Source organism: Halichoerus grypus, chromosome 7, assembly GCF_964656455.1.
Source record: "Halichoerus grypus chromosome 7, mHalGry1.hap1.1, whole genome shotgun sequence".
Classification (NCBI taxonomy): Eukaryota; Metazoa; Chordata; class Mammalia; order Carnivora; family Phocidae; genus Halichoerus; species Halichoerus grypus.
The window spans coordinates 90,475,155-90,501,101 of NC_135718.1; the positions used below are offsets into that span (position 1 = coordinate 90,475,155).

At 57.5% G+C, this 25,947-nt stretch overlaps 1 protein-coding gene across 10 annotated transcripts; it reads left to right on the forward strand.

The window, feature by feature from the left end:
- PSEN2 (presenilin 2) lies at positions 1-25,690 on the forward strand. 10 transcript variants are annotated; one of them, XM_078077857.1, is made up of 12 exons: positions 328-408; positions 1,309-1,430; positions 10,597-10,757; positions 13,078-13,292; positions 14,401-14,593; positions 16,325-16,392; positions 17,097-17,317; positions 17,996-18,094; positions 20,410-20,493; positions 20,786-20,887; positions 23,971-24,089; positions 25,014-25,690. In XM_078077857.1, the coding sequence occupies exons 3-12, from the start codon at positions 10,617-10,619 to the stop codon at positions 25,167-25,169; spliced, it is 1,398 nt and encodes a 465-aa protein (XP_077933983.1). In that variant the 5' UTR covers positions 328-408; positions 1,309-1,430; positions 10,597-10,616; the 3' UTR covers positions 25,170-25,690. The 10 variants fall into 10 exon arrangements, with proteins under 10 accessions (XP_077933979.1, XP_035936782.2, XP_077933977.1 ...); XM_078077853.1 differs by lacking the exons at positions 328-408; positions 1,309-1,430 and adding an exon at positions 1-248 and having other exon boundaries at positions 25,282-25,690; XM_036080889.2 differs by lacking the exons at positions 328-408; positions 1,309-1,430 and adding an exon at positions 7-248 and having other exon boundaries at positions 20,789-20,887.
- Positions 25,691-25,947: the final 257 nt, after the last annotated feature.

Genomic DNA, 25,947 nt, shown 5'->3' on the forward strand with positions numbered 1-25,947 from the left:
GAGCTCCTGGTGGCTCTGATGTTCTAGAAAATAGAGCAGGAACATTCTCGTGATGTTAGCTCACAGGCGGAAGCGGGAGACCGGGGACCCAACACTACAAGGAAAGAGATGTCCTCCAAGCAAATGCGCTACGGCTCCAAGGAGCTGCCAGGCCCCTGTGCGATCAGAGGCCGGCGTCCCCGCGGCGCCACAGGGGCAGCTCAGGCCCCGGCGAGCGCCAGGAACCCGCCGCGAAGGCCAGGCTCCAGGTGAGGCGGGGCCGGGGCCAAGGGCGGGACCTGGCAGGGGCCGGGGGCGGGACCTGGGCGGAGCCGGGGCGGGGTCTGCGCGGGCTACGGGGCCTGGGCCGGATGGGCGCTCGGCCAGCCGCGTAAACACTGCTGGAGCGGTGCGGCCGAGGGGGGCCCGGTGAGCTGGTGGGGCTGGGGCGTGCGGGCCGGGCCGGGTCTTCCGCCGCTCGGACGGCGCGGGGTGGAGCCGCGACCCGCGGGCGGGGCGCTGGCCCCCGCACACCCCTCTCCGGGGCGGGTCGTGGCCCCTTCCCCGGCGCGGGGCTGCGGTCCCTGAGCGCGCCTGTCCGGTCTCTGCGAGCGGCGCAGGGGCGGAGAGGGGAGCGCGCAGGGAAGCGGCGGCGGCGGCGGCGGGAGCCAACCGGGACCTCGTGGGTGGGAGGAGCGCGGGAAGCGGCCCCCAGGCCTGGGCCTACGCCGGGCTGTGTCCGCCTCACAGCGGCCCGAGCACGCTAGTGGTGGGCGCGGCGCGGCCCGCAGGAGGACTAGGCATTTAAAGGAGCAGCTCACGTGGGTCTGGGAGGCTCGGGCACGGCGTCCTTCCCGCGCTGGGGCCGCCTTGGCTCCCGGGCCGGTGGGCCTTCGAGGCAGGGGGTAGGCGAGGGTCTGACCGCCACGGTGGGGAATCGCCCGCAGGTCGGGCCTGGAGCCGGCAATTTCGCTATCAGCGGTGCTTGGCCGTTTTAAAGCCGTGAGGAGACTCCCAGAATCAAGCTTTTGAAGCTGGAGGAAACAGAAACAGGCTAGTACCCACCCTACATTTTATCGATGAAGAAACTCAGCCCACAGAGCTAACGTGGCTGTCCAGGGCCAGCCAGGTAGGATAGAGTAGAGCCAGGCTCAGAACCCGCTAAGCTAAGGGTTCGCCGTCTGGCCCGAGGGTCTGCTGTCCAGCCCTGGCAGCAGACCTCAGCCCTTTGGTAGCTGGATGAAATGCTCCTGTCTGCTGAATTAATGAGTATTTCCTTTTTAAGGAATGAACTGTGGGTTCGTGGACTAACTGCGTCCCCATTTACAGATGGAGAACCTGAGAGGCATCCCCTCCAGAACAGTTGCAGAGCCAGCTTAACTCACAATCGTCAGCCTGGGCTTTCCAGCCAGTCCTGACAGTAACTTGATCAGGACCGACCCTGGCTTCTGGTATGGATGCCCTTGATGTCCATTCTGTAGACACCTGAGCCTCCAGTGTTTCAGCAGTAATTAAAGGCTCGGGATAAGCTGCTTCAGGTGTGGGAGCCCCTGGCCGTGAAGGCGGCTGTGTGGGAGCAGGGAGGTGTGTCAGCAGCTGTGTCTTCTGAGCCTGGCTGGTGAAGGGGCAGGGGTCCTGGCACCAGCTCAGAGCTGCAACCTCAGCCACCCATTGGGCAGACAGGTAGGCGGGCGGTCCAGATTCATTCCTGGGGTGTGTGAAGGGGCCTTTAGGTCTGGGGCTGGAAATGGGGGGCTTGGAAGAACGTTTGCTGCAGAGTGGGATAGATGTCATTTTGGGTTTTCAGGGAAAATTCTGCATGGTTTGGTGTTCAAGTGGCTGTGCATCAAGTCTAGACTCTTACTTGGTGCATGCACGGGGGTTGGATGAAATGAATGCCCTGTTCCTATCTATTGGAGAAAGCAGCATAAGAAAGAGCCTGGCTGGAGGCTGCCCCTCATGTGCCTGGAGGCCTGGTGTGTGTTGCCATGCCTGTCACCTGTCCCCTCAGCACCTCGATGGCTGCTCCCAGTCCCACTGCGTACACGGGGTTTGCCAAATGAGAGGCCTCCCCTACCTTGGCCTCTGAGTTATTTTTAATTTTAATTTTTTAAGGTTTTATTTATTTGAGTAATCTCTACACCCAACATGGGGCTTGAACTCATGACTCCGAGATCAAGAGTCACACACTCGTCCAGCTGAGCCAGCCAGGCGCCACAAGCCTCTGAGTTATTGATGATGAGCATAAAGTGTGTCATATGCAATGTCTCTTTACAGCTGCAGTCACACAAAAGTAGCTATTATTTTTACCAGCTACAGTAATGGAAAACTGAGGTTCAGGGAGTTAAGCCACTTGTCCTGTTAGGTGCCTTCGGTGACTAGAGCACCAGGATTTGAACCCAGCTGGCTGGGTCTTAATCTTTTGAGTTTTTGCATAGGGAGACTTCCCACATTCACCCCTACCTGTGTCCCTGCCCTACTGCCCTGGAAATTTTTATGTGCTCTCCATTAGTATCTACTTGACAAAGCAATAAAAATAAAAATAATTTTTAAAAGATTTTATTTATTAGAGAGCATGAGAGCATGAGTGGGGGAAGGGCAGAGGGAGAGGGAGAAGCAGGCTCTCCACTGAGTGGGGCGCCTGACACGGGGCTCAAAGATCCTGGGACCCTGAGATTGTGACCTGAGCCGAAGTCAGACATTCAACCCACTGAGCCACCCAGGTGCCCGCCAAATAATTTTTTTTAAAGAGACCAAAGCAGTGTGTGTGTAGGTCACATGCGTGTTTCTACCGAAGATATCTTTGGCTGGTTTACAGCTGTTGCTTTGAGTTTGGGACGCTGTTTAGTTGGAGACTGGCAAGACAACCGGTGTTTCTGCAAGTATTCCCACCTGTTCCCCAACTCCAGTGGCTGGGGGAGGGCTGGGGGAGGGAATGTCAGGGCTCTGAGGCTGGCACAGGCTGCCCCCCGCCAGGGCCTGGGAGGGGAGCTTGGTCGGACATGGGCCTCACGCCTTGTGTATCCAGTGTTGGCCTCCAGGCCGGGAGGTGGCGAGGCTGCCGTGGTAAAGTCTGGGGAAAGACCAGATGTTAGGGAGGAGTCCAGCTTCTTCATTGCCTGGGAAAATGGGTTGCTCGTTCGTCTTTGCCACAATATGGTCTTCTGGAGCACGGGAAGAAAAATGCAGAGGGTGGTCGCCTTTCTGCTGTACCTTAACCAGAAAATCCTTGGCTTTGTAGAGGTAAAGATAATGCATGTTTGTTCTAGAAAATCCAGGAACTGTTTTTTAAAAGGTCCTCCATTGGCTCTCAGCCCAGAGATAACCCCTGTCAGCATGCATTTCCTTACAGCACACTTCACGCATGTATATATAATCCTTTATGAAAGTATTGGATGCAGGAAGCTGGACGTGAAGTTTTGTATCCTCTTTTTTGTGTGAATGTTACGTCTTCAGATTGTTCCCTTCACAAATATTCTTGTGTATAGAGCACATGAGCATGTCATTATTTATCTGACTAGTGTGTAGCAGGACACTTTCCCACCTTGAATTGACCCGGAGAAGCAGCGCGCTGACTCCGGCCCCCTCCCTGCCATGTGGAGCCCTAGTAGCAGATGAATGGATGGTTGGATGGATGGATGGATGGACGGACAGATGGACGGAGGGCAGAGTAGCCCCCAGGCTGGAGTTGAGGGGTTGGGGGCAGGAAAGAGACTGAGTGAAACCGTGATCAGGAGGCATTTGCAATTCGGCTACCTCTTCTCTGTGTTTTGGAGAAGCTGTATATTAAAGACACACACCTGCCAGTGGCAAAGGCATGTGCCTTTTAAGGATGGGTGTGCCCCCAGAGAGCACACCTGGGGTGCTGTGCGGGCCACCCCTGTGACCGTGGCCCTGGGCCACTCCCGAGGGTGCGAGCCTCACTCGTACTCTGGGTGGGCAGTTCGCTGACCTGAATTGCAGCCAAGGTTTTGGCCCCTCTGGGCTCCAGTTTCCTTAACTATAAAGTAGGGCACTGACCAGATGGCCTTTAAGGTTGGTGCCAGCTCTGGCATCTGTCCTATGGATGTGCCTCCGCCTTTGACATAGTGTTCATGTTGCCAGAGGGCTGGGGCTAGATGGAAGCCATGTCTCCGCCACCCCCACCCCGCCAGGCCTGGGTGAGGGGTGACCTTGGCCACTGAACTCTTGTGTCTAGTGGTTTAGCACGTAACTTTCCAAGGGGGCATCAACAGCTTCCCTCCCTGTCCCGCTGTATCGCTGCTTCTGTTCCATCTTCATGGTAACTGCTGTTTCCCGAACACCTGCTCTGTGCAGGACACTTTACACATTATCCCTCGTTTCCACAGGACTCTTGCAAGGTGTGTCCATTCTGCTTCTTTCCAGATGAGGAGATGGATGGCCCTGTGAGGTTAAATCAGTTGTCTCCGTGCAGCTAGGGAGTGTGTTCAAATTCCACAGCTAGGTGATTGGATCGCTGCTTCTCGTTTAAAAAGAACCCTTTTTTCCTGGGCTGGACTCAAAGATGGCGTGTTAGGACCATGGCCTCTACCACTTTCCCCAAACTGCCCGCTTGCCAAGCTACTTCAGGACATGAGGGAGGTCTGCCTGGGGTCTGGACACTTCTGAGTAGAAGACGGCAGACAGGTGAATCAAGAGCCTGGGTTGAGGTTCAGGAGGCCCTGTCAGGGTACCCTGGGGCCTCTGATCTGGGAGGGTGGAGCGGCCCTCTATAGGGAGGCACTCTAGCCAAGGCTGCCTCCCTGGGTTGGGGAGAACCGCCTGGTGAGTAATGGTGCATCCCTGTTTGGGCTGAGGTGGACGGACAGAGGCCAGCCAGGGCCAAATACATGGGCAGCTGCCCCGGGCCAGGGGGGACAGGGAGGCTGTGGGAATTCCTGAGGAAATTTTGTCCCTTGCAAACCCCTTCCCGGTATGAGGGAGGCTGTGAGAACTTCCCGGGAGTTGTGGGGAGTGCTGCGAGGTCTGACCCTAGAGGAAGGGTCTGTGCAAACCCTAGCCACCCTCTTTGAAAGTGAGGGCTCCCCGTTGAGTTTGGCTTGCTGCAAACAAGAAACAAGGTGCGCAGGACCCTGACCTTCCTCCATTGCCCCTACTCTTCAAGGTAAATGGGGTAACTCCCACTTTGCTTCTGGAGGAGCGATTTACATCTTTTTCCAGTGAGGCGCTCTTGGTTACTATGGCGTTTTACAGTCTGTCTCTGAAATGAGAAGGTCAAGGAAACTGGGTCACAGGGTTTCCTTAATAATTGCAGGAGCTGCTGACACAGGCACACTGGGGGAATTCTCTGGGTCAGACTCACCCGGTTTGGCTAATTCAGCTTTTCGATCCCATTCAGCTGATTAATGGGAGGAAGTGGTGGCTTCTCTGGCTGTGTGGGTTTTGCATCCTATCGCGAGCCAGGCAGCCTGCAGTCCCTGGGAAGGGCTGCCCCTCCTCCCGTCCACCCGCCCTCCCGTCTTCTTCGGCCCCCTCCGAGCCAGCCCAGCCAGCCCGCCCAGCCAGCCCAGCCAGCCGGGGCTGGTTGCTATGTGGTTGGTAGGACCTGCCATCAGGCTGTGGGGGGAGCCACTCCACCCCCCACCCGCCCCAGTATGCCTCCCGAAGGCGTTCCTGACGTCACTGGTGCCCTGATCTGGACAAATATCGAGTAAGATTGTTGATCTGCATCCATTTGGGTGGTGATTTTCCCCTCCAGAGATTTCAGAGTGCTGTCAGGCTTCAGTTCCGACTTGGAAGCAAGAGGCGTGCTGTGTTCTCCAGAGCCAGGTAAAAAGAGGGGCTGCGTGTCCACCTGTCCCCCTCACCCCCAATCCCATGAGGGCACACAGGAGCGGCAGGATGGGAAGGAAGTCTGTCTCAATGTTGATATTCCATATGTCCCTTTAAAAAATTAATGGCTTGGGGCACCTGGGTGGCTTAGTCCATCAAGCATCCAACTCTTGATCTCAGCTCAGGTTTTGATCTCAGGATTGTGAGTTCAAGCCCAGCGTGGGGCTCCATGCTGGGCATGGAGCCTACTTTAAAAAAAAAAATGAATGGCTTAAAAAATAAAACTACAGGCACAATCCCTGTTTATAATAGAAGGTTTGAGAAATGCAGAAAAATGTGAAAAATCACCCACAGTCTCAGCGTCCAGAGGTTAACTGCGTTTGGTATTTTGTGATCTATCTTGCCAGCCCTTCATATACGAACGTTTTCTAAGAATGTTCAAATGGTTGTGAATGTGAGGGTTTAGATCCATTACATTTAACATTGGATGACCCGAGTCCTAGGCCAGAGTTGGGCATTTCCGTAATTTTCACTTTTTGGACCATTGTAAGCAACCGCAGCAAATGTGTTTTTATGAAAATCTTTTATTATTTTCTTAGGGCAGTTTCCGAGAAGTAGCATTTTAGGATCAAAAGGTATGAATGTTTTTAAAGCTTTCCCTGTTTGCTGCCCGCAGTTGGTGGTGCCAGAGGCGTGTGAGACCTAGTTTTTCCACCTTCCCGTCAGTGGTGGGCATCGCCTGGGGACTCCCTGGGCCTGGGAACCGCCTTCTCCCCTTGCAGCTCTCCTGGCGGGAAGAGCTGCTCCCCCTCTGCTGCCTCAGTGGCTCTCTGACCAGACGGAGTTTCAGGAGGAGGACTGTTCCTTCTTTCACTCCCAGATGCAGCGAGCAGGTAGTGCTGAGCAGCGCCGGGGGCAGGGAGGTGGATTGTAACAGGACTCCTGCAGTCCTGAGCTGGGGGCCTGGGGGCTGGCTGGGCTTGAGTTCCAGAGCTGGGCAGCCCCAGGAGAGGCTCTCAGCCAGGGGCCATCTCAAGGTGCAGAGCCCTGGACCTTTGGTCAGAATGAAGCTGGGGATCCACACTCGCTAAGTGGTCTAGCGTAGTGTTCAGACTGCAGACTCTGACTACCTGGGTTCAAGGCTGCCTTTGAACCTATCACGCTTCAGACCTGTCTCCTCATATGTAAAATGGGCAGGAACAGCAGTGCCCAGCTCCCACGTCACTGCGTGTAGTGTGTGCTCGGGGCTCAGCAGGTGGTGTCCCCCCAGCCCTGCCCCAGGTGGCCTGGACCCTTTGAGAAACGGCATGTTAAGGGACCCAGCCTTTTCTGAGTGCTCAGTCCCCTATCAGGTGTTCAGGGGTCTGAAGGCTCCTCACCTGTCCCCGCCCAGCCAGCAGGCTCAGAGGGTTGGGATTGGATAGGGCCCTTGTTCTCACAGCCACAAACCCCTCGGGGGGCCTGCTGTCCTGGGTCCTAGGAGTCTTGGGCCCGGCGTCAGGGCAGGCTTTGGGAGGAATCTGCCCAGGGAGCCTTTGTTTTCTGGCCAGGAAGCCATGCCTGAATTAGCTCTGACAGTCCTTCTTCAAGCTCACCCTGCCGGGCGTCCTTCGGGGACACCAGGGAAACGCTGGGAGGCAGAAGTGGCCTCTGGGGACTGTCTTGTTAGCTGCTGGCAACTGGCTGAAGAAATGGAAATTGGAAGGACTGGTCCCCTCCTCTGTGTCCCCACTCTCCCCCGCGGCTCCCCTTCTCCTTTCAAGAAGCATCTGTGCTCCCTGTTTGTCCCTTCCCCTCTTGCTTGTCATTGGGAGCCCAGGAGACGAGGCAGGCCCGAAGGCTGCAGGTGGCATGCTTCTGAAGGCTGACGCCGTCCCCTGCCTTTGGTGGGGGAGGTTGCAGCCATGAGGCTTTCCATCCAGGGACCTGGATCTGTTCCTCCAGTCACTGCGGAGATCAAATGCAGGCACCCCAGGGGCCTGAGAGGGAGAGAAGAGGCGTCGTAACTGCATTATTAATTCCTACCCCAAACAGAACTGATGTGCTAGAAAACAAGGTACTGAGAGAGCCTCCCCATAATTTCAGGTCCCCTCAGACTGGGCTCCGTCAGGTTCAATGTGTCGGGTCCCAGGTCCGGCCGCCCTCCCGTGGCCTTGAGCTGACGCTGGTGCTGGGGGACTTGCAGTGAAGAGGGAGGAGACCCCTCCCCTCGTTCTGTTCACACCCCTCTTCTGTCTCAAAGCCTTGGCTGGCCCCTCCCTTTGGGACTCAGCCCTTGCTCCTCCCTGGAGGCGGGTCCTGCCTTTTCTGACCTCCAGCCTTCCTGCTACCCGCTGGGTCCCCACGCTTCAGCCGCAGCACTTGGTGTTGTTGGAACAGACCCCATGAGGTCCCCCATCCCACACATCTGTCTGCCAGGATGCCCTGCCTCCTCCAGTCTCTGCCTGGGAAGCTGTTCCTGGCCTTTGTCCCTCTGAATCCTTGAGACCTGAGACCCCCCCCCTCCCCCCACCGCCACCCGACCCGACAGCTGACGGACTCCTCCTCCTCTTGACCTTAACTGCAGGAGCTTGAGCCTTGTCCCCGTTGTGGCACCTGTCTTCTCTCTTCCTCTGTTGGTCCTCCTGCTCTTGTCTTTCTGTTCTATTATTGGAGTATAATTAACGTACTCTGTAATATTAGTCTCAGGTGTGCAATCTAGTGATTCGGCGGCTCCATACATTTCTCAGCGTGCATCACGAGAAGTGTTTCTTCTTCACCTCCACCTGTTGGCCCCTCTCCCCGCTCTGGAAACCACCCTGTGGGTCTCTATTTAGGGGCTTGTTTCTTTGTGTGTTTGATTGTTTTGTTTCTTGAATTCTGCCTGTGAGTGACATCACCTGGTATTTCTCTTTCAATTCCTGCTCTGGTGGGTCTGCCCTGCATCAGGGAGCTGGTTCATTATTTTTTAATGAAGGTTTTATTTATTTATTTGAGAGAGAGAGAGAGAAAACAGTGGGGGGGAGGGGCAGAAGGAGAGGGAGCAGCAGACTCCGTGCCAAGCAAGGAGCCCGACGCGGGACTTGATCCCAGGACCGTGACCCAGGATCATGACCTGAGCCGAAGGCAGGTGTTAACCAACTGAGCCACCTAGGCACCCCGGAGCTGGTTCTTTTTGAGGCCCCTGTGAGACTGACCGGGAGCCTTTTGTCACAGGTCCTAGTCCGTGAGGTAAGCAGATGCGGGCTCTGCCTTTGGCCTGCAATTGGGGGATGGAGGTGAGGTCCACTAGGGAATAATCCTGGCCACAGCCCAAGTCGAAGGCCCTGCCAGGGTGAGCAGAGCTGGCTGACGGTAGAAGGAACCTGCCTGCTTCATTTGGAAGTCACATGTTCCTGGGGGGGAACTGACGTGGAGGCACGCGTTCAACCGAGGCCAGGCCTGGCCCTCTGTCCCCAGTGCCCCGTAGCTCAGCCCTGAGGGCCTCTGGGAGGTGTTGGTGGGAGAGCAGGCCTGCCCAGGAAGCTGGCAGGGATAGCCAAGTCCTCCAGGGGTTGTCTGAAGCTCTTCTAGGTCCTTCCACTGCCCTAGCTTCCTTGTGCTGCTGTGGTAAGGACACTGTGCTCGAGGAGTGCACAGTGGAGCTAGGGGCAGGCCTCCCTGCAGTGTAGACCTTCCAGCCTGGCCTTCCCAGTGGGTCCTGCCCTCAGCTGAACTTTCCCACCAGACACACACAGACACACACATACCCCATCTCTCATGTTCTCGCTGTTGCCCTGCACCCCAGACTCCTTAACCCTTTTTAACTCATCTAACCCCTTCCTACTCAACAGGTTCCTGGACCAGACTCCATCTTTCCCCTGAGATGCTTGTCCCCTGCTCATGGCTCTGTGCCTGGCTGTCATCCTGGATTCTGTCCTGTTTCACCCCCACATCCAGCGCTGACGGGTGTCCTCCCAGTCCCCCCTCACTGGCTTTCCAGCCTGCTACCCCTGAGTCAGAGCCTGTCCCCCTCCCACAGTTGTCTTCAGGGAGGTCTCCTAACATGGCTCAGGAGGCCCTCACGCCTCCACAGCCCCGCCTTGGCAGCGTCAGGCTCCGCCTGGAGTGTCCATTCTTCATGCTCTCTGCCCTTTCCTCCCACCTGGAAAATTCTGTCTCCATCAGGGGTGGTATCTTCTCTAGAAAACATGCTTGATCTCTAAGAGTGACCCTTCTTCGTGCTTCTGTACCTCTTGGTGAATGCTTAGATCATATAATTGGTCACATGGGATGGTTGTTGGTCTTTTTTTTTTGGAAGATTTTATTTATTTGTGAGAGAGAATGAGTGAGCATGAGCGGGGGGGAGAGGGAGAAGCAGGCTCCGCACTGAGCAGGGAGCCCAACAGGGAACTCGATCCCAGGACCCTGGGATCATGACCTGAGCCAAAGGCAGATGTTTAACCGACTGAGCCACCCAGGTGTGTCTCTCTCTCTCTCTCTTTTTTTTTTTAAGGACAAACATTTCTCGCTCATCCTCCTTGTTGTCCCACCACAGGTGCTCAACAGATATTTGTTGATTGAATGAATGAGAGTGCTGACAGTTTGGAGTGGCCATGACTTTTCTAGTTGGGCCTTTTGCCCGTGGCCCAGATCCCTGCCATTCCCTCCGGAGGCTGCCGCAGCTGTAGAGGCGACTCCTGGGAAGTCTTGCCTTCCAGCAGCCACTTGACCCAAGCGTCCTAGGCGGTTGTCGGGCAGGACCTGTGTCCAGGTCTTCGGGCCACCTCCGGCCACCGCCTCAGTCCTCTGCTGCCTTTGCCTTGCAGGAAGATGGACCAAGGTCCCCTGTGCTCCTTTTTCCAGGCACTTCCCAAGGCAGGGCCATGCTCACGTTCATGGCCTCTGACAGTGAGGAAGAAGTGTGTGACGAGAGGACGTCCCTGATGTCGGCTGAGAGCCCACCGCCGCGCTGCTGCCAGGAGGCCCGGCAGGGCCTGGAGGATGGAGAGAATGCTGCCCAGTGGGTAGGTTCCCGCCAGCGGTCAGAGGCCCCGGGCTCCTGGCCCTCATGGATGGAACCCAGACATGCCCTGATGCGGGAGGGTTGGGAAAGTAAGGATGAGAATCGGTCGCCAGGGTGGGTCCCCCAGGGTGGGTGGTGGGGCCCGGTCAGTGAGGGCTCTGGAGTAGACAGCATGTCTGCAGTCTGCCACGGACCGGATGGTTCTGCCCCCAGCCACCGCCTTCCTGGCACAGGTGCTGCGCCACGGAGCGTGGGAGCGAGTTTGCATGCTGGGAGGGTAGCACAGGCCCGGGGTGGCAGGGGGAGCACCGCGGAGGGTCGACGACCAGACCTGGGAGCCATGGGATGAGCATCTACCTCAGTCGTGTGTGACTGTTGAGCTGGCTGCCACTTATAAACAACGGAAGTGTATTTCTCACTGTTCTGGAGGCTGGGAAGTACGAGCGCAAGGTGCTGACAAATCTGGCATCTGGTTCTTCTGGGTCTTCTCCTTGGGTCTTCATGTGGCGAGAGGGCCAGGGAGTTCTCTGGGGCCCATTTATTTTAGTTTAGTTTCAGAGGTAAAGGTCAATGATTCATCACTCTTATGTAATACCCAGAGCTCATTACATCACGTGCCCTCCTTAATGCCCATCACCCAGTTACCCCATCCCCCCACCCCCTCCCCTCCAGCAACCCTCAGTTTGTTTCCTATGATTAAGAGTCTCTTATGGTTTGCCTCCCTCTCTGATTTCGTCTTGTTTTATTTTTCCCTCTCTTCCCCTATCTTCCTCTGTTTTGTTTCTTGAATTCCACATATGAGTGAGATCATATAATTGTCTTTTTCTGATTGACTTATTTAGCTCAGCATAATACCCTCTAGTTCTATCCACGTCGTTGCAAAGGGCAAGATTTCATTCTTTTTGATGGCTGAGTAGTATTCCATTGTATATTTATACCACCTCTTCTTTATCCATCCATCTGTCGGTGGACATCTGGTCTCTGTCCGTAGTTTGGCTATTGTGGACATTGCTGCTATAAACATCGGGGTGCAGGTGTCTGGGGCCCATTTATAAGGGCACTTATCCTATCAGGAGGGCTCCACCCTCACGACCTGGTCCCCTCCCAAAGGCCCCACCTCCAGATTCCATCACATTGGGGGGTAGGGTCCAACGTGTGAATTTTGGGGGGACACAGACATTCTGATCTTATCTCTGCAGGGCAGGAGGCTGTAACATCATGAAGTCGGGGTGCCTGGGGGAGAGTCACCTAGCCTCACCACCTCCCTCCCCATCAGGGCAAAATAGCATCGGATTTGCCTGAAACCCCAGCTCCGTTTTGCCCACTATAGTATTTAAAATCTTTCGTGTGGAATTTTTCCTACCAGCCAGCCTTAGTCCCCATTGCTGAAATTAGAGCTCATTTCTTCCATCCTCTGAGCTCCCAGCAAGCTGGTCTCCGGTCTCTCCAGCTCAAGGCCACCGTGAGCCACTCCTAACCCCTCCTTTGCACTTTTCCTTGTCTTAGCTGAGTGTCTAGCTTGGAATTCTCTCTGCAAAGAACCGATACTGAAGCAACAGTCCTTTTGAATTTGTGTTTCTCTTGGCTTTGTCTTTGGCGGTTAATGTAATTAACAAGGCAGCGAGTGACCCTGAGTTGGCACAATTCCCAAACAGAAATTCTTGCGGATGGGTTTAGGGCAGCGTGTGCCGGTGTCCTGCCCTCCCACCTTCCTGGAGCATGGAACCGCCCCCCAGGGCTTTGGCGTCAGTTAGCCCGTTGGGGTCTGGTTCATGGCTCCCAGTTCTGCATGCCCTATTTTGTGCGTGTCAGGGGAGTTCCAAGTAATTTCTTCCTCTGCAAATTCCCAGTGTCTTACAGAGAGTCCTCATGGGTGAAGACTCTTCTAGTGTGTGTGTAATTGGTCTTCCTCCTCTGTCACCTGGCCAGTCTCCTCCCAAATCTGTATGGCTCCTTGAACAGAACTGAATGGCTTCTGAGTCCCTGAATGGAGGGAGGGGGGAGATCCCTAAACGTGCTTCGGGTTCATGAGCCACATGTCCTGGGCCTGCAGGCTGCCCTCTCCTGTGGCTGCCATGGCCCCTTCCTGCATTTGCCGTGGTGAGTGCCAGCTATAAATCTTCCTTGGTTGATTTCATAAATGTTTCCAATGCCCTGCTATCCCAGCACTCCTGCATCTACAGCACTGCCCCCTAGGCTGGTTCTTCCATCTGGAAAGCAACACTCAAACTGCTCATTTCCAGTTCCAAAACACCTAGGCACTGCATCTCAGGGCCCACCATGGGGGCGTGCTGTGGCCCTCACGGAGCGGTTTTCCACAGAGAAGCCAGGATAGTGAGGAGGACCTCGAAGAGGACGCGGACCGCTACGTGTGCAGTGGAGTCCCTGGGCAGCCGTCGGGCCTGGAGGAGGAGCTGACCCTTAAATACGGGGCGAAGCATGTGATCATGCTGTTTGTGCCTGTCACGCTGTGCATGATTGTGGTGGTGGCCACCATCAAGTCCGTGCGCTTCTACACGGAGAAGAATGGCCAGCTGTAAGTTGGGGAGCAGGGCGGGGTTGGGGGGTCCTCTGCACCCGCAGCTCCATGCCAGGGGCATGTGCAGAGCTGGGCTGAGAGCTGCCTGACTCCATACTCTGCTCTGTCCACTGCCTCCCCGCTGCGTGACTTGCATGGGCCCTTTCCTAACCACTCTCTGCCTCAGTTTCCTTGTTTGTATAATGGGTCCAACACCAGGAGAATGAGGCAAATGGAACAGTGCCTGCTGCTGTGTGGTGCTAAGGCACACGGGGTTTCAGGGCGGAGGGCAGGCTCCGGCTGCGTGGCCTGGGCGGGGTGTCCCCGGTGTGGGGTCCCGGGGGCGGGTGTGCTACACCACGTGACTGAACAGGTGGTTTTCTCTCTGGGCCTCTGCTCCTGTGGATGGAGACCCGCGTGGGGGCCGGAGATTTCTTAGCTGGCTTCCAGCCCAGTGAGGGAGGCTTGGATCACTTTAGTGGAAGGACAAGTGGGAAGCCACCTTTGCTCCCTCGCTTGCTGCTCTGGGGCAGTCGCCTGCCTCTGACTGCCTTCTCTGAACTTTGTTTTTAATGTTTTTAGTTAGGGAGCGTCCTTTTCATTTTGGTTTGGTTTTTCCAAAGAAAGGGGCAGGCTTGTGGTGGGCTGGGGCTGCAGAGCAGGTGGGAGGGGGCCCAGCATGCCGTGTTGAGGGAAGGTGCTCAGCAGGCAGGCTGCCGCAGTCCCGGGCAGACAGGGTGGACAGGGCGGGCGGCCAGGGGACGGCTTCTCGCGTGTCTTGGCTATGGGTGCCACTGCTGCTGGCCTGCGCTGCGTGGGGTAGGGGAGGCGGTGGGCGAGTCCTGGGCTGGCTGTGGGGGTTTGCTGGGCGCCCTGGCCTGGAGAAATGGGGAGGGCAGGAGAGCACTTTAGGGAGGGGGAGGCCTGGTGGGAATGGGGGGAGAACATTTTGGGGAGGGGGAGGGCTTAGGGGGGAGGTGTGGTATGGGGAGTGGGAGAGGTGTGGTGTTGGGGGAGGCCTAAGGGAGGGCAGGCGAACACCTTGGGGAGGGGGAGGCCTGGGGGGCCCCTTCCTTTTCCATTTGGGGCTCAGGCATCAGGCTAAGGCTGGGTGGCTCACGGGCAGGCCCTATGGAGCAGGCAGGGAGCAGAGTCTGCAGCCCGCCATCTCCCTCAGCATCTACACACCATTCACTGAGGACACGCCCTCCGTGGGCCAGCGCCTGCTCAACTCTGTGCTCAACACCCTCATCATGATCAGCGTCATCGTGGCCATGACCATCTTCCTGGTCGTGCTCTACAAGTACCGCTGCTACAAGGTGAGGGCCGGCCCCGCCTGCTGCCCCATCCTGTCTGCCTCGCCCCCTGCTGCCATATGCCTGCCAGGGTTCTTGCCCCAGACAGAGCAGACGCTGCTGTTAGATGCTGTCCCCCCTGCCCCCCCCACCCCCGTGGGGGGGTTGCCTGCTGCCACCGTCCTTGGACCTTGCACAGAATCCCACCTGGCCCCGTCCCTCACTGCAACGTTCTCCACGCCCCTTCTCACGTTCAGGAGTTAATTTTATTTCACTGCTTCTTCCGAAGAAGCGAGATGTTCTATTTTAGGGTCTCTTTGCCCCACACTTCCCCTGCAGGTTTACTCATCCTTCCTATTTCCCTCTTGCTGGCTGTGCAGGTGCCGTGCTGAGGTCTCCTAGGCCTGGGGGACTGGCAGGCCCTGTAGCTGCGGTAAGGGCCCCAGGAGCCAGAGAGCAGAGGCTCCGGAGGAGGCCCACCTGGCCTGAGCGGGGGCGCTGTCTCTCCCCGGCAGGCCGTGAGCTTTCAGACGTAGGTTTTAGGGTCTGAACCCCTGAGGCCTAAAAGAAAGACACACTGGGGGTGGCTGATTTGAAGCCATCCTCACACCAGCTGCCACCCTCTGTGGCGCAGGTGGAGAACAAACAGGAGGCTCAGCCCAGGGACAGGAGCCCATCCCAGCCAGGGCGACGCAGGGGTAGACGACAGGAGGGCTGTCGCAAGTGCTGGGACGCCAAGGCTGATCAGTGAATGATGACTTGTGGAAATAAGGCAGCTTTAAGTGGGGCTGGGAAGCAGCGTAGGGGCTGCATGGTCGGAGCAGAGGCCACGGGGCCTGTGAAAACAAGCCGATCAGGGAATTGGGGCAGGGAAAGCCGGCACTGCCGTGGTCAGTGGCTGTCAGGCGACCCATCCCAGGACTGGTGGGAGGCAGGTCGGTGAGGTATCCTTGCAGGTTCTGTGACACTCAGGAGGGAGGTGATGGTGGTCCTGGGGGGTGAAGGCAGCTGGGGCAAGAAGGGTCAGCACGTCCCAGAGGCAGCTGGGCCACTGCCTTCATTCCAAGGAGACCCGGTTCCCACTGAGGTACCCGGTGGCCCGAGCCGGTGACTGATGGTGGCAGTAACCCCCCTGTGCCACTGAGGGCTGGCCAAGGGACTGGCTTAGGACCAACCCACCATCATCCTTGACCTCCCTCGTTGGCCAGGACAGGAGGCACGTGTCTCTCTGAGGACCTGTGTATGGACTCTCAGGTGGGAGGGCTGTTCCCGGGGTGACCAGAGAATGCTCCCTCAAAGATGGCACTGACCACTCTAAGATAGCACCCCAGGGAGTCTCCCGTCACTTTTTCCTGACATTCTTTTCTTCGTAGCCCCTGTGACTACCTGTCAATATGCATATACATTTATTAGCTACGGCCCTCACACTGGCACGAAGTGTGTGCGCAGGGACGCCGCTGGCTTCCTCCCCGGAGCCTAGGGCCATGCCCGGCAGGTGGGAGTCTCCAGCACATCTTCCCTCAGGGAGGGAGCAGGGCTCTGGCTGCTTGGACCTGAAGGATTCCCGCTCCATGCACTTGCCAGGTGACCTTGAGAGAACTCTGTGGATTTCTTTGCTCTCTTTATTGGTCACACGGCTACTCAGTACCTTCCAGCACACAGTAATGGAGGAGCCTAACGAAGATTCTCAAGGCTTGGGCATCAGACCCAAGAAGCTGGGGGCCTGTGTTCATTCTGCCCATTTCTGTTGTCTAGTTCATCCACGGCTGGTTGATCATGTCCTCCCTGATGCTGCTATTTCTCTTCACCTATATCTACCTCGGGTAAGTGACCCTGTGGGCGGCAGGCTCCTCGGGCCCCTCCCTCCCCCCAACCCCCACGAGGCTCCAGTTCTGGGTGAGGAGGGCGCCCGCCCATTGGACTCCAGATTCTCCCCAGTGTCACCGCTCCAAGGGCCTGGCCTCCGATCCCTCCTCCCACGGGCCTTGACCCAGGGCAGGGGCGCTCTGTGGCGGGCCACGCATTCCTCTCTTGTTCCTGATTTAACTGAGCACAGTCAACACAGAGGATGATCTCTGTGAACCCAAGAGGGGTGCAAACCCCTTAAAATTCACATTCTAGTCTTTGGGCTAGGCCGGGGTACTTGCTCATTTATGGGAAAAGTGATCTGCTCTATTGCCTTCTATTTGGAACATCAGCCTGACCCAGGGGCCCGGAGAGACTAAAGAGACAGGAGGACCTTTTCTTTGGGCAAAGTGTCTTCCAGGTTGTGCCAGCGCATGTGTATGTGAACCAACCCAAGGATGAGATGTTGGCACACTCACCACCTTGTTCCAGAAAATACTTGAAGTGGTTCGTTGTAGGAGTCACAGAACCGGGGAAGGGGGTATTAGTAATGAAGCCAGAGGTCAGAAAAACCCAGCTTGGGGCTTAGTGGTTGAGGAGCAGGGGGTGTTGAACTATGTCTAATTAGGGTCTAACCTCTCCGCTGAGTTTCCCACCCCACGGCTTGACTCTGGTCGTGCAGGGAAGTGCTCAAGACCTATAACGTGGCCATGGACTACCCCACCCTGTTCCTGACCGTCTGGAACTTCGGGGCAGTGGGCATGGTGTGCATCCATTGGAAAGGCCCCTTGGTGCTGCAGCAGGCCTACCTCATCATGATCAGTGCGCTCATGGCCTTGGTATTCATCAAGTACCTCCCGGAGTGGTCCGCGTGGGTCATTCTGGGTGCCATCTCTGTCTACGGTAGGCAGGCGCAGGTGGGACTCGAGCCTGGTGGTGGGCAGTGGGGGCAGTGTCCAGGGTCGAGTCCTCCTCACTGGTGCCCATGAGTGGTGGGTGCTGACAGGGGCTCCCCCTCTGACGAATGCTGGATGGTCTCCCCTTTGAGAGGCTCGCCTTTGTAAGACACAGGGGCTGTGGGGCTTGGGGCTGTGGACGTGGTCACTAATGATAGCACGTGTGTTGAGTGCTCACACTGGTGAGCACTTGACACACTGGGAGGATTTGCTCCTCAGAGCAACCATAGGGTCGATCACAAGACCTGTGAATAACGAGCGCCCAGAACATTAGCTGCTCATTAACTAGTGTTAGTGTGATTCTCTCTCCCTGTCACTTCCATTTTAAGGGTAAGGAATGGGAGGCTCAGGACAGCAAGCCCACCATCGGGGTCCCTGAGCCACATGGCAATTCCTTGTTTGCAAGGAATTTAGACCCCGTTCTGGGCTTCAGCCAATGTGCATTCTCAGTGTCAGGGCTGGAAACCGGTGGGTCGGGAGCTGGCACACAGGCCACACTCTGAGCCTTGCTCGGGGGCTCTGGGCTACATTTGCCCCGGTGTTCGCGGGCTGGCTCCCCCTCTCTGGGGGCTACTTGGGAATAAATGTCACTTGCCACATGTCCCACATGTCTTTGCTCTCCCAGATCTCGTGGCTGTGCTGTGCCCCAAAGGGCCACTGAGGATGCTGGTGGAGACTGCCCAGGAGAGAAACGAGCCCATATTTCCCGCCCTGATATACTCCTGTGAGTGACCCCTATGTCTCTTCCCCAGGTGGGAACCAGGGGCTGCTTCCTGGCCATGGCTTTCAGAGTTCACTGATCCAAGGGGAGGGGGTGGCCTTGGTGATCCCAGGGCGGCCCACCCACTAGGGACAAAAACAGGCTGGATCTTGGTTTCACACAGAAGATGCTTAGAGAGTTAGGGCCAGCCGGGGCTGCAGGGGATGTGGTCCACCCCACAGCTGCGTCCTGTCCAGCATCCAGTGGCGTGTGGTGGGTACCCCCCTTGGCCACCCGCTCGGCCCTCCACACTCTTGAGAGGGTGCTTTGGAGAGGGGCTCTGGAGGGCAGGGGTCTGGGGGAGCAGGTGCACCTGCTTTTCGCTGGGCTTCCTTGACGGCTCCGTGGCTGGTTGCAGTTAAGTCTCTGAAGGGAAGGCACACGGGATTGCTGCTGGCTGCGGGGCCAGTGTGTAGGGATTTGGATTTATATATGCATTCAACAGACAAGCATCAGCTCCACACTTTGCAGCAAGCACAGTGCTGGGCTTTGGTGGTGCCGCAAGAAACAAGACCCACGTGGCCCCTGGCCTCACAGGGCTCAGAGCCCTGTGGTCCTAATGCCCTCCCATCTGTCGATGGGCATATTTGAGGAGTGAGCCTGAATACCTGGGGCTCAGCTGTCTGCAGGGTACAGACCGGCTGCCAAGTGCGGATAACGTCTACAAAGGCAAGATGGAACTTGGATTGGGAGCTGTTGGCAGGTGGCCCACAGCCTAAAAGCAGGTTCGAGGCTGCTCAGAGAAGCAGAGCCACGTGTGGGGGGCTGAGACCGGGCTCATACCTGTGTTCACCATCTCTGTGCTCTGGGGGAGTGCACGTTCTCAGAAGGGAGACGTGCTTTGTCAAAAGATGAAGTGGTAGGGGAGCTGAGGACTTTAGGGGAGGAGTGGGGGTACTGTTTTGTGTCAGGTGGTCAAGGAAACCTCTGTCATAAGGTGACATTTGACCGGAGACCTGCCCTAGGAAGCCCTGGGGACAGAGTTCCAGCAGAAGGCCCTGAGGTGGGTGCGGCCTGGTGCACTGGGGAGCCAAAGCTGCCGGGGGACAGAAGGGAGGAGGGGGCAGGTCCAGGGCCGCAGGTCCAGGGGCGCTGGGGAGCTGAAGCCACTGGGGTGCAGAAGGGAGGAGGGGGCAGGTGAGGGGCCGCTGGGCCTTGCAGGCCATGATGAGCACTCGGCTTTCACTCCTTAGTGAGCTTCACGCCCTGAAAGGCTTTGGACCGAGCTGACATGAACATTTTAGCAGGATCACTCAAGTTGTTGAGGGGAGAGCAAAAGTCATGGTGACAAGAGTGGAAGAGAAGCTGGGTTTGGGGGTGACCAGCAACCCAGGAGCTGGGGGGGGGGCTCTGGCCCCAGGGGAGTGGTAGAGGCTTTGAGACGAGATATTTTGGAGGCAGAATTGGCAGGATTTGTGATGCTTGGGGTGCGGGCTAGGAGAGAGTCAAGGATGTCCGTGCATCATGGGGTCTGAGCAACAGTAGGGATGGAGGTGTCACTTAGTGAGAGGGACAGGGTGGGGCCAGCGGGGCCGCGTGGCCGCCATGGGAAATGTTCCAGGCGAGGTGTGCTCACAGGATGGCCAGATGGAGACTTGGAGAGACGTGTGTGGTGGGAGTTCAGGCGAGAGTTTCCCAGCCAGAGAGAGAGAACCCAGTCAGTGCTCCCGACCCAGCAATCCCATCCTGGACGGACATCCAGGGGAATCAGACGCAGGATCTCAAGCATATGTCCGCACACCCATGTTCGCAGCAGGGTCATGCACGGTAGCCAAGGGCCACGGTCATGCCGATGCCCATTGACGGACAGGTAGGTGAACAAAACGTGGTGAACCCACATGGTGGAGCATCACTCAGCCCTGAAAAGGGAGGCGTTCTGACACGTGCCATGTGGATGAGCCTGGAGGCCACCATGCTGAGTGAATGAAGCCAGTCAGACGAGGAGATGCTGTGGGATCCACCTTTATGGAGCATCTAGAGAAGTCAGGAACTGGAATGGTGGGGGAGGGGAGGCAGTGTTCAGAGGGTAGTTTCAGGGCCAGAAGATGAGCAGCTCTGTGGTCTATCTCACAACAGAGTGGATATAAAAAAAAAAAAGCCCAGGAAAGGCATTGTCTGCCCACATCTGGTGATTCTGGACCCCTCCCCCAGGGGGCCCCGAACAAGCGGCATAGGCACGTCCCCGCTGGAGGTGATGGTTTCTGGGGATGCTGCCTCCCAGGCCCTGGGGGCAGCCTCACTCAGCAGCCCCTGACGCAGGACCTTTTCTCCTTCCACAGCTGCCATGGTGTGGACGGTGGGCATGGCCAAGCTGGACCCCTCCTCCCAGGGAGCCCTTCAGCTGCCCTATGACCCCGAGATGGGTGAGTGTCAGGGGACTGCACCTGCACCCAGGTCCACCTGGCCTGGCCTCTATGGGGGGTGCAGGACCGGGAGGCGCGTGCTGGGGACTGAGCGAGTGGGGGACGTTCAGCTCTCCTTACCTTTCCTCGTTATGTGTAGCGGAGAGCCTTTCTGTCTGCGTCAGGGCGGGGCTGGCTGGTGGGTGAGGGCCGGGGAGCCCTGAGCTCAGAGCTCCCCCTGACTGGACTTCTGTCTCTCTCCCTCGCCCCCGCCTCACACCGGGACGGTCACGTTCTCTTTGTGGACACCCAGAAGAAGACTCCTATGACAGTTTTGGGGAGCCCTCATACCCAGAAGTCTTTGAGCCCCCCCTGCCTGGTTCCCCAGGGGGGGAGCTGGAGGAAGAGGAGGAAAGTAAGGCGCCCATGCCCAGAGGGTCTGCGTGGGCCCAGGGGTGGGGCAAGGGTGGAGCTGGGGCTCCCTGAGGTCGGGGGGGGTGTGGGGAGAAGCCCCTTCTCACGTCAGAGATGGGCACAGAAGTCCAGGAGGAGCCTGCACAGGTGGAGTCCAGGCAGTCTTCCTGCTAAGCCACGTATTTACCAGATGTGAGCGAGTGTGGATGGTGTGTCTCTACTGTGCTGGGTGCGAGCAGTAATCCAGGCCTGGCTCAGGTGTACCGGGCATGGGTCCTGATCACCCACACTGGGCCAGGAGGACCATGCGGGAGAACACGGGGGCCAGAGCACAGTGACCCAGCTCCTTGACCTGCTCTCGGGGGCCCAGGGGAAGTTACCTGAGGTAGGGACTTCTGAGCTGAGCTCCAGGGATTGAGCTCTGGGAGCAGGGGACGCAGGGGTGGGGGTGGGGGTGCAGAGGCTGGGGGGCCGGCAGTTCAGGGTGAGTTAGAGGAAGCCCAGGCAGGATACCCAGACCAGAGATGCAGACATGGGACTGGGAGGCTCGTTGGGGCTCAGAGGGCCTCCCAGATTGAAGTGGGGGTTCTGGCCTATGCACCATGCACAGCCACCAGAGGGTTTTGAGTTTTGTGGGAGGAAGGACGTGACCCAGAGGGGGCAGAGTTGCAGATGGTGGAGAATTCCATCCCAGCACGCACTTGCATGGCCTGAGGAGGTCCCAGTGTAGCCGTGGGGGCACAAGGTGTGGGTTTGGGGCTCAGGGGCAGACTGGGCTGGGCAGCCACTAACAGCCCTGCCCCACGCTCCGGGCTGCCATGGGTTGTGGAACACGGGGTCCCACGTGCCACCCGGCACACAGTAGGTTGGCCATACCTGTGTCCTGGTGGAAGGACTATTTTTATCCCCTTGGAAATGTGCCCTTGGGCCTGTCTTCAAGACCGTCTTCCACACAGGCCCTTCCCTGTCTCTCCCTGGGGGTCACTACCCAATTCTGCCCCACTACCCCTCCAGTTTCAATAATTCGCTAGAACGACTCACAGGGCTCAGGAAAGCGCTGTGCTCACAACTACAGTTTTATTATAAGTGAGACAACTAAGGACCGGCCGTGTGAAGAGATGCAGAGGGCAGGTGTGGGAGGGTCCTGAACTCTCCCTGTGGAGAGCTCTCTCCAGGAGGTATCAGGGCATGTTACACACACACACACACACACACACACACACACACACCAGAGTCTTACTGGGGTTGTGTTATGTAGATGTGACTGAATCCTCGCTGGGGGCCTGGCCTGTCCCCCCAGAGGCCAGCTGGCTCCAGTCCCCGCCCCCTTCTCACAAGGTTGGTCTTTCTGGTAGACCAGCCCCTCCTGATCCTCTCACTTGCATGAACTCAAGGGTTTAGGATCCTGGGTCTCCTGAATAACAGACACTCCTGTTACTTGGGAAATTCCAGGGATGTAGCCTCCCTCCCAGGAAGCAGGGACAAAGGCCAGAAAAATTCCTCGTGACCCAGCAGCACAGGCTCGAGGAGGGAGCCTTGGGGAGCAGCTGAGGAGGGCTAGCCCTTGGGGTGTATGCAGCAATCAGGGTGCAGCTGAGATTCGGCCCTGGAGGCAGCGGGGAGCCCTTAGTGGTTTGTTAGCTAGCATTTGAGGTGGACCCTGGCTGCAGGAGGAGCTGACCCTGCTGGGAGACCAGGCCCCTGGCACCAGTGAGGGAAGAGCCACGCAGGCTCAGGCTGGGAGGAGATGGTGTGGGAGGGGCCGGCGGGAGTGTGGGGGTGACCCAGGGGCACATGGGGCATGCAGGGCGGACAGCTGGAAGCATCTTGGGACCTGCAGGGGGACACTCAGCAGCCACATGGAAGGGAAGCTCATTCTGTTTGAGGCCAGGGTTTGAGTCAGGGCATCACATACATGTCAAAACCTGGGCCTGAAGGGGGGCCTGGGGAGGGTTCAGGTCGGAATTAGAGACAGAGGGGCTGAATCTGGGTCTGCACAGTGAGGAGGAAGGGAGAGTGCCAGAGGAGGACCTGAGGAGGACGGGGGACTGAGCAGGGAGCAGCCTGAGGCCGCGGGCATCCACGGGCAGTGTGCTGGCCTCCCCTCTGCACGCTGACTGGTGGGGGACCTGGGGCTTCCGGGCCTCACAAGTGCACAGGACGGGAGCACAGAGCTCTTCTGAGAAAGAAGAGATAAGGAAGAGGGGAGAGCGGGAAAGTGGGGGGGGGGGTGTGAGCGAGAGGGAGACTGACAGACCACAGTGAAGAGCGTGGTGGAGACAGACAGCTGAGGAAGGAAAGCAGGCTGGGGGCAGGAGCCAGCCTCCGGAGGTCTGGTGGAGGGTGGCATGGGGTCCAGCCCCAGCCAAGGAGCCCCCGTGAGCAGGAGGAGGCCGCAGAGGGCCAGACAGGCAGCTGGCCCGCACGTGCGACTTTGTTAGATAAACATTTGTACCGTCTGCGGTGAGCAGTTCCCTGTAAACAAGTACTCCGTCCGGGCAACCCCATCTAAAGGAAACAGAAGCACCCTGTGAGTTTTCGAGTTCTCATTTACTGTCGGCAAGAGATAAGCTTATTACCAATTACGCTTACCTCTTTTTAAGGGGAAGGGTTGCCAGAGGAGCTCTAAGCACTGTATGCACTCTTGAAAGTAGTGAAATTAAATTTCCTAGAAAATATTTCTAACATAAACTTAGCAGTAAATTGTACAGCCTCCCACTGACCCCTGAAAATACATTTTATTTGCTCTTTTCTTACTCAACTGTCAAGCACCAATTTTACCCAAATTGTCAGAAATGCCAGCTTTTCACAGCCCAGATGGCAGGTGGCCTAGCCCAACGGCCCACTCTTCCCACTGGCTGCTGGTTTTCCGAGGCAGCCAGTCCTTGCCCTGGAGGCCAGGTGAGGTGGGCTGGCAGCGACCCTGCCCCATCTGGGCCCCCACGGGCCCCAGGACTCTGGCCCCAGGTCCCTTGGATCCCTTGGGGCAGGCAGAGTGGCTGGAGTGTGGGCTGGCGTCCGCCTTCTCCACCACTTCCTCTTGGGGCTCCCGATACCAACGGGTTCGCTCTCTTCCCCATACAGGGGGTGTGAAGCTTGGCCTGGGGGACTTCATCTTCTACAGTGTGCTGGTGGGCAAGGCGGCAGCCACCGGCAGCGGGGACTGGAACACCACTCTGGCATGCTTCGTGGCCATCCTCATTGTGAGTGGGCCGGGGGTGCACCTGCCCTGTCTTCCCGGTGGTGGGGGGGGGACCTGGATCTGAGGGGAGTTTCAGATGCTGCTGTCCCTTGGAGGGGCAGGGTGGTGGGGGCTGGACAGGGCTGCCAGGAAGCCCCTCGAGATGAGACAGGCTTACAGGAGGGTCCAGGCAGGGCAGGTATGGCTGGGGGGCTCTGGCATTATGGACCATGCACGTGGCCATGCAGAGGCTTGGCCGACTTTGTGTGCAGTCTCATGACATCTGTGAGGCAGGGAGGGGACCCCGTCACTTCGAACCCCAGCAGTGACTCAGTGTGGCCAGATACCCATGATGGGGAAGTGTCCTAGGAGGATTGCATCTGAGAGGTGGAGGCTCTGAGCGGCAGGTGCTCTACTCTCTGCCCTGGCAAAGCTGGGTGTCACAGGGCGCCGGAAGGCTGAGGCTTGTGTTCCTGGGGATTTCCTACCTGCCCACAGCATGTCAGGGATGGAGTAGCGGACCCCCAGCCTTCTCCACCTCCAGACTATCTGACATGAAGCCCTGCCCTACCCAAGGACAGGGCAGCTGCTCTGGTCCCCTGTCCCCTCCCTGGATCACTGCCCCCATCAGCCAGGGCAGGACAGGACAGGCAGCCACTTCCATGGGGATGGGTCATATGGCATCTTTGGTTCTCTAGAGGCGCCAACTGCTGAGACCCTTACCAGCCTTTCCATGGAGCTTGTCCCACTCTTTAGAAATACACATCCCTCGAGGGGAGGCTGCCTGCCACTGGTCTCGTTGCCAGGTGGGGGCGGTGGTCTGGTAGAGCAGCGCCGTTCTGGGAGTCAGGAGGCTCCTGCGTTAGCGTGCAGGGTGTTAAATGGGGCGAGTGCTCCCCCTTGGGTACGGCACAGAGCTTTGAGAGCAGCCCTCCGCGTCCTGCAGGGTTTGTGTCTGACCCTCCTGCTGCTTGCTGTGTTCAAGAAGGCGCTGCCCGCTCTCCCCATCTCCATCACGTTTGGGCTCATCTTCTACTTCTCCACGGACAACCTGGTGCGTCCGTTCATGGACACCTTGGCCTCTCATCAGCTCTACATCTGACGGGGGTCGGGCATGGGGCTGGCAGCCGTGGGAAGTTGTCATGGGTGCCCTCGTATAGTTCTACGCTCTAGTGCCATATGTTTTTAAGACATTTCTTTCCTTAAAAAAAAAGTGTCCTGTTTACTTGGCGAAGAGGAAGAACCAGCTTTTTGGTGCTAGTGGTTTTGTCACCTGACCACGGCTCACCGGCCAGAAGCGCCGGTGTTCGGTCTGGAGGAGCCCAGGACGGCTATGCCACGTGGGGAGGACGTGGAGAAGTCGCCCGGCCCCACACCGCACCCTGGGATGCTCCGAGGGCCAAGGCGAAGGAAGGGACCAGGAGTTCATGCTTGGGATGGCACCTAGCACCTGCCCACTCCTGCGGGAGAAGAAAGCCGGTTTGCCCTGCGTGGAATGTCCCCAACGCTTTGTCTATGATGTCATCGTTATTTTACTACCTTTAGAAATTGAGTCCTATTCTTGTTAGGCAGTTACTGTTGGGAAGTGGCTTAATATCAATAAATAGATGAATCCTCTTGGAATGCTGGAGTTTGGCGTGTTTGTAAGTGTGGACCTTGCTTCCTGCGTCTCGTGGCCTCTCCTGGGAGGACATGTGCTCTGAGGACAGAGGGGGAGATTTGTTCCGTTGCCTCACTGCTCATGTCTGTCTGCAGTCATTTCTCCAAGTAGAAGGCTTCCTAAGCCAGGCTGTGTGGAGCCAAGACAAGCAGTGTTGCTCCTTGACAAACCGGCACGTGGGAGGCTGGATGGGGGCCTACGTCTGGAACCCACTGTTGTC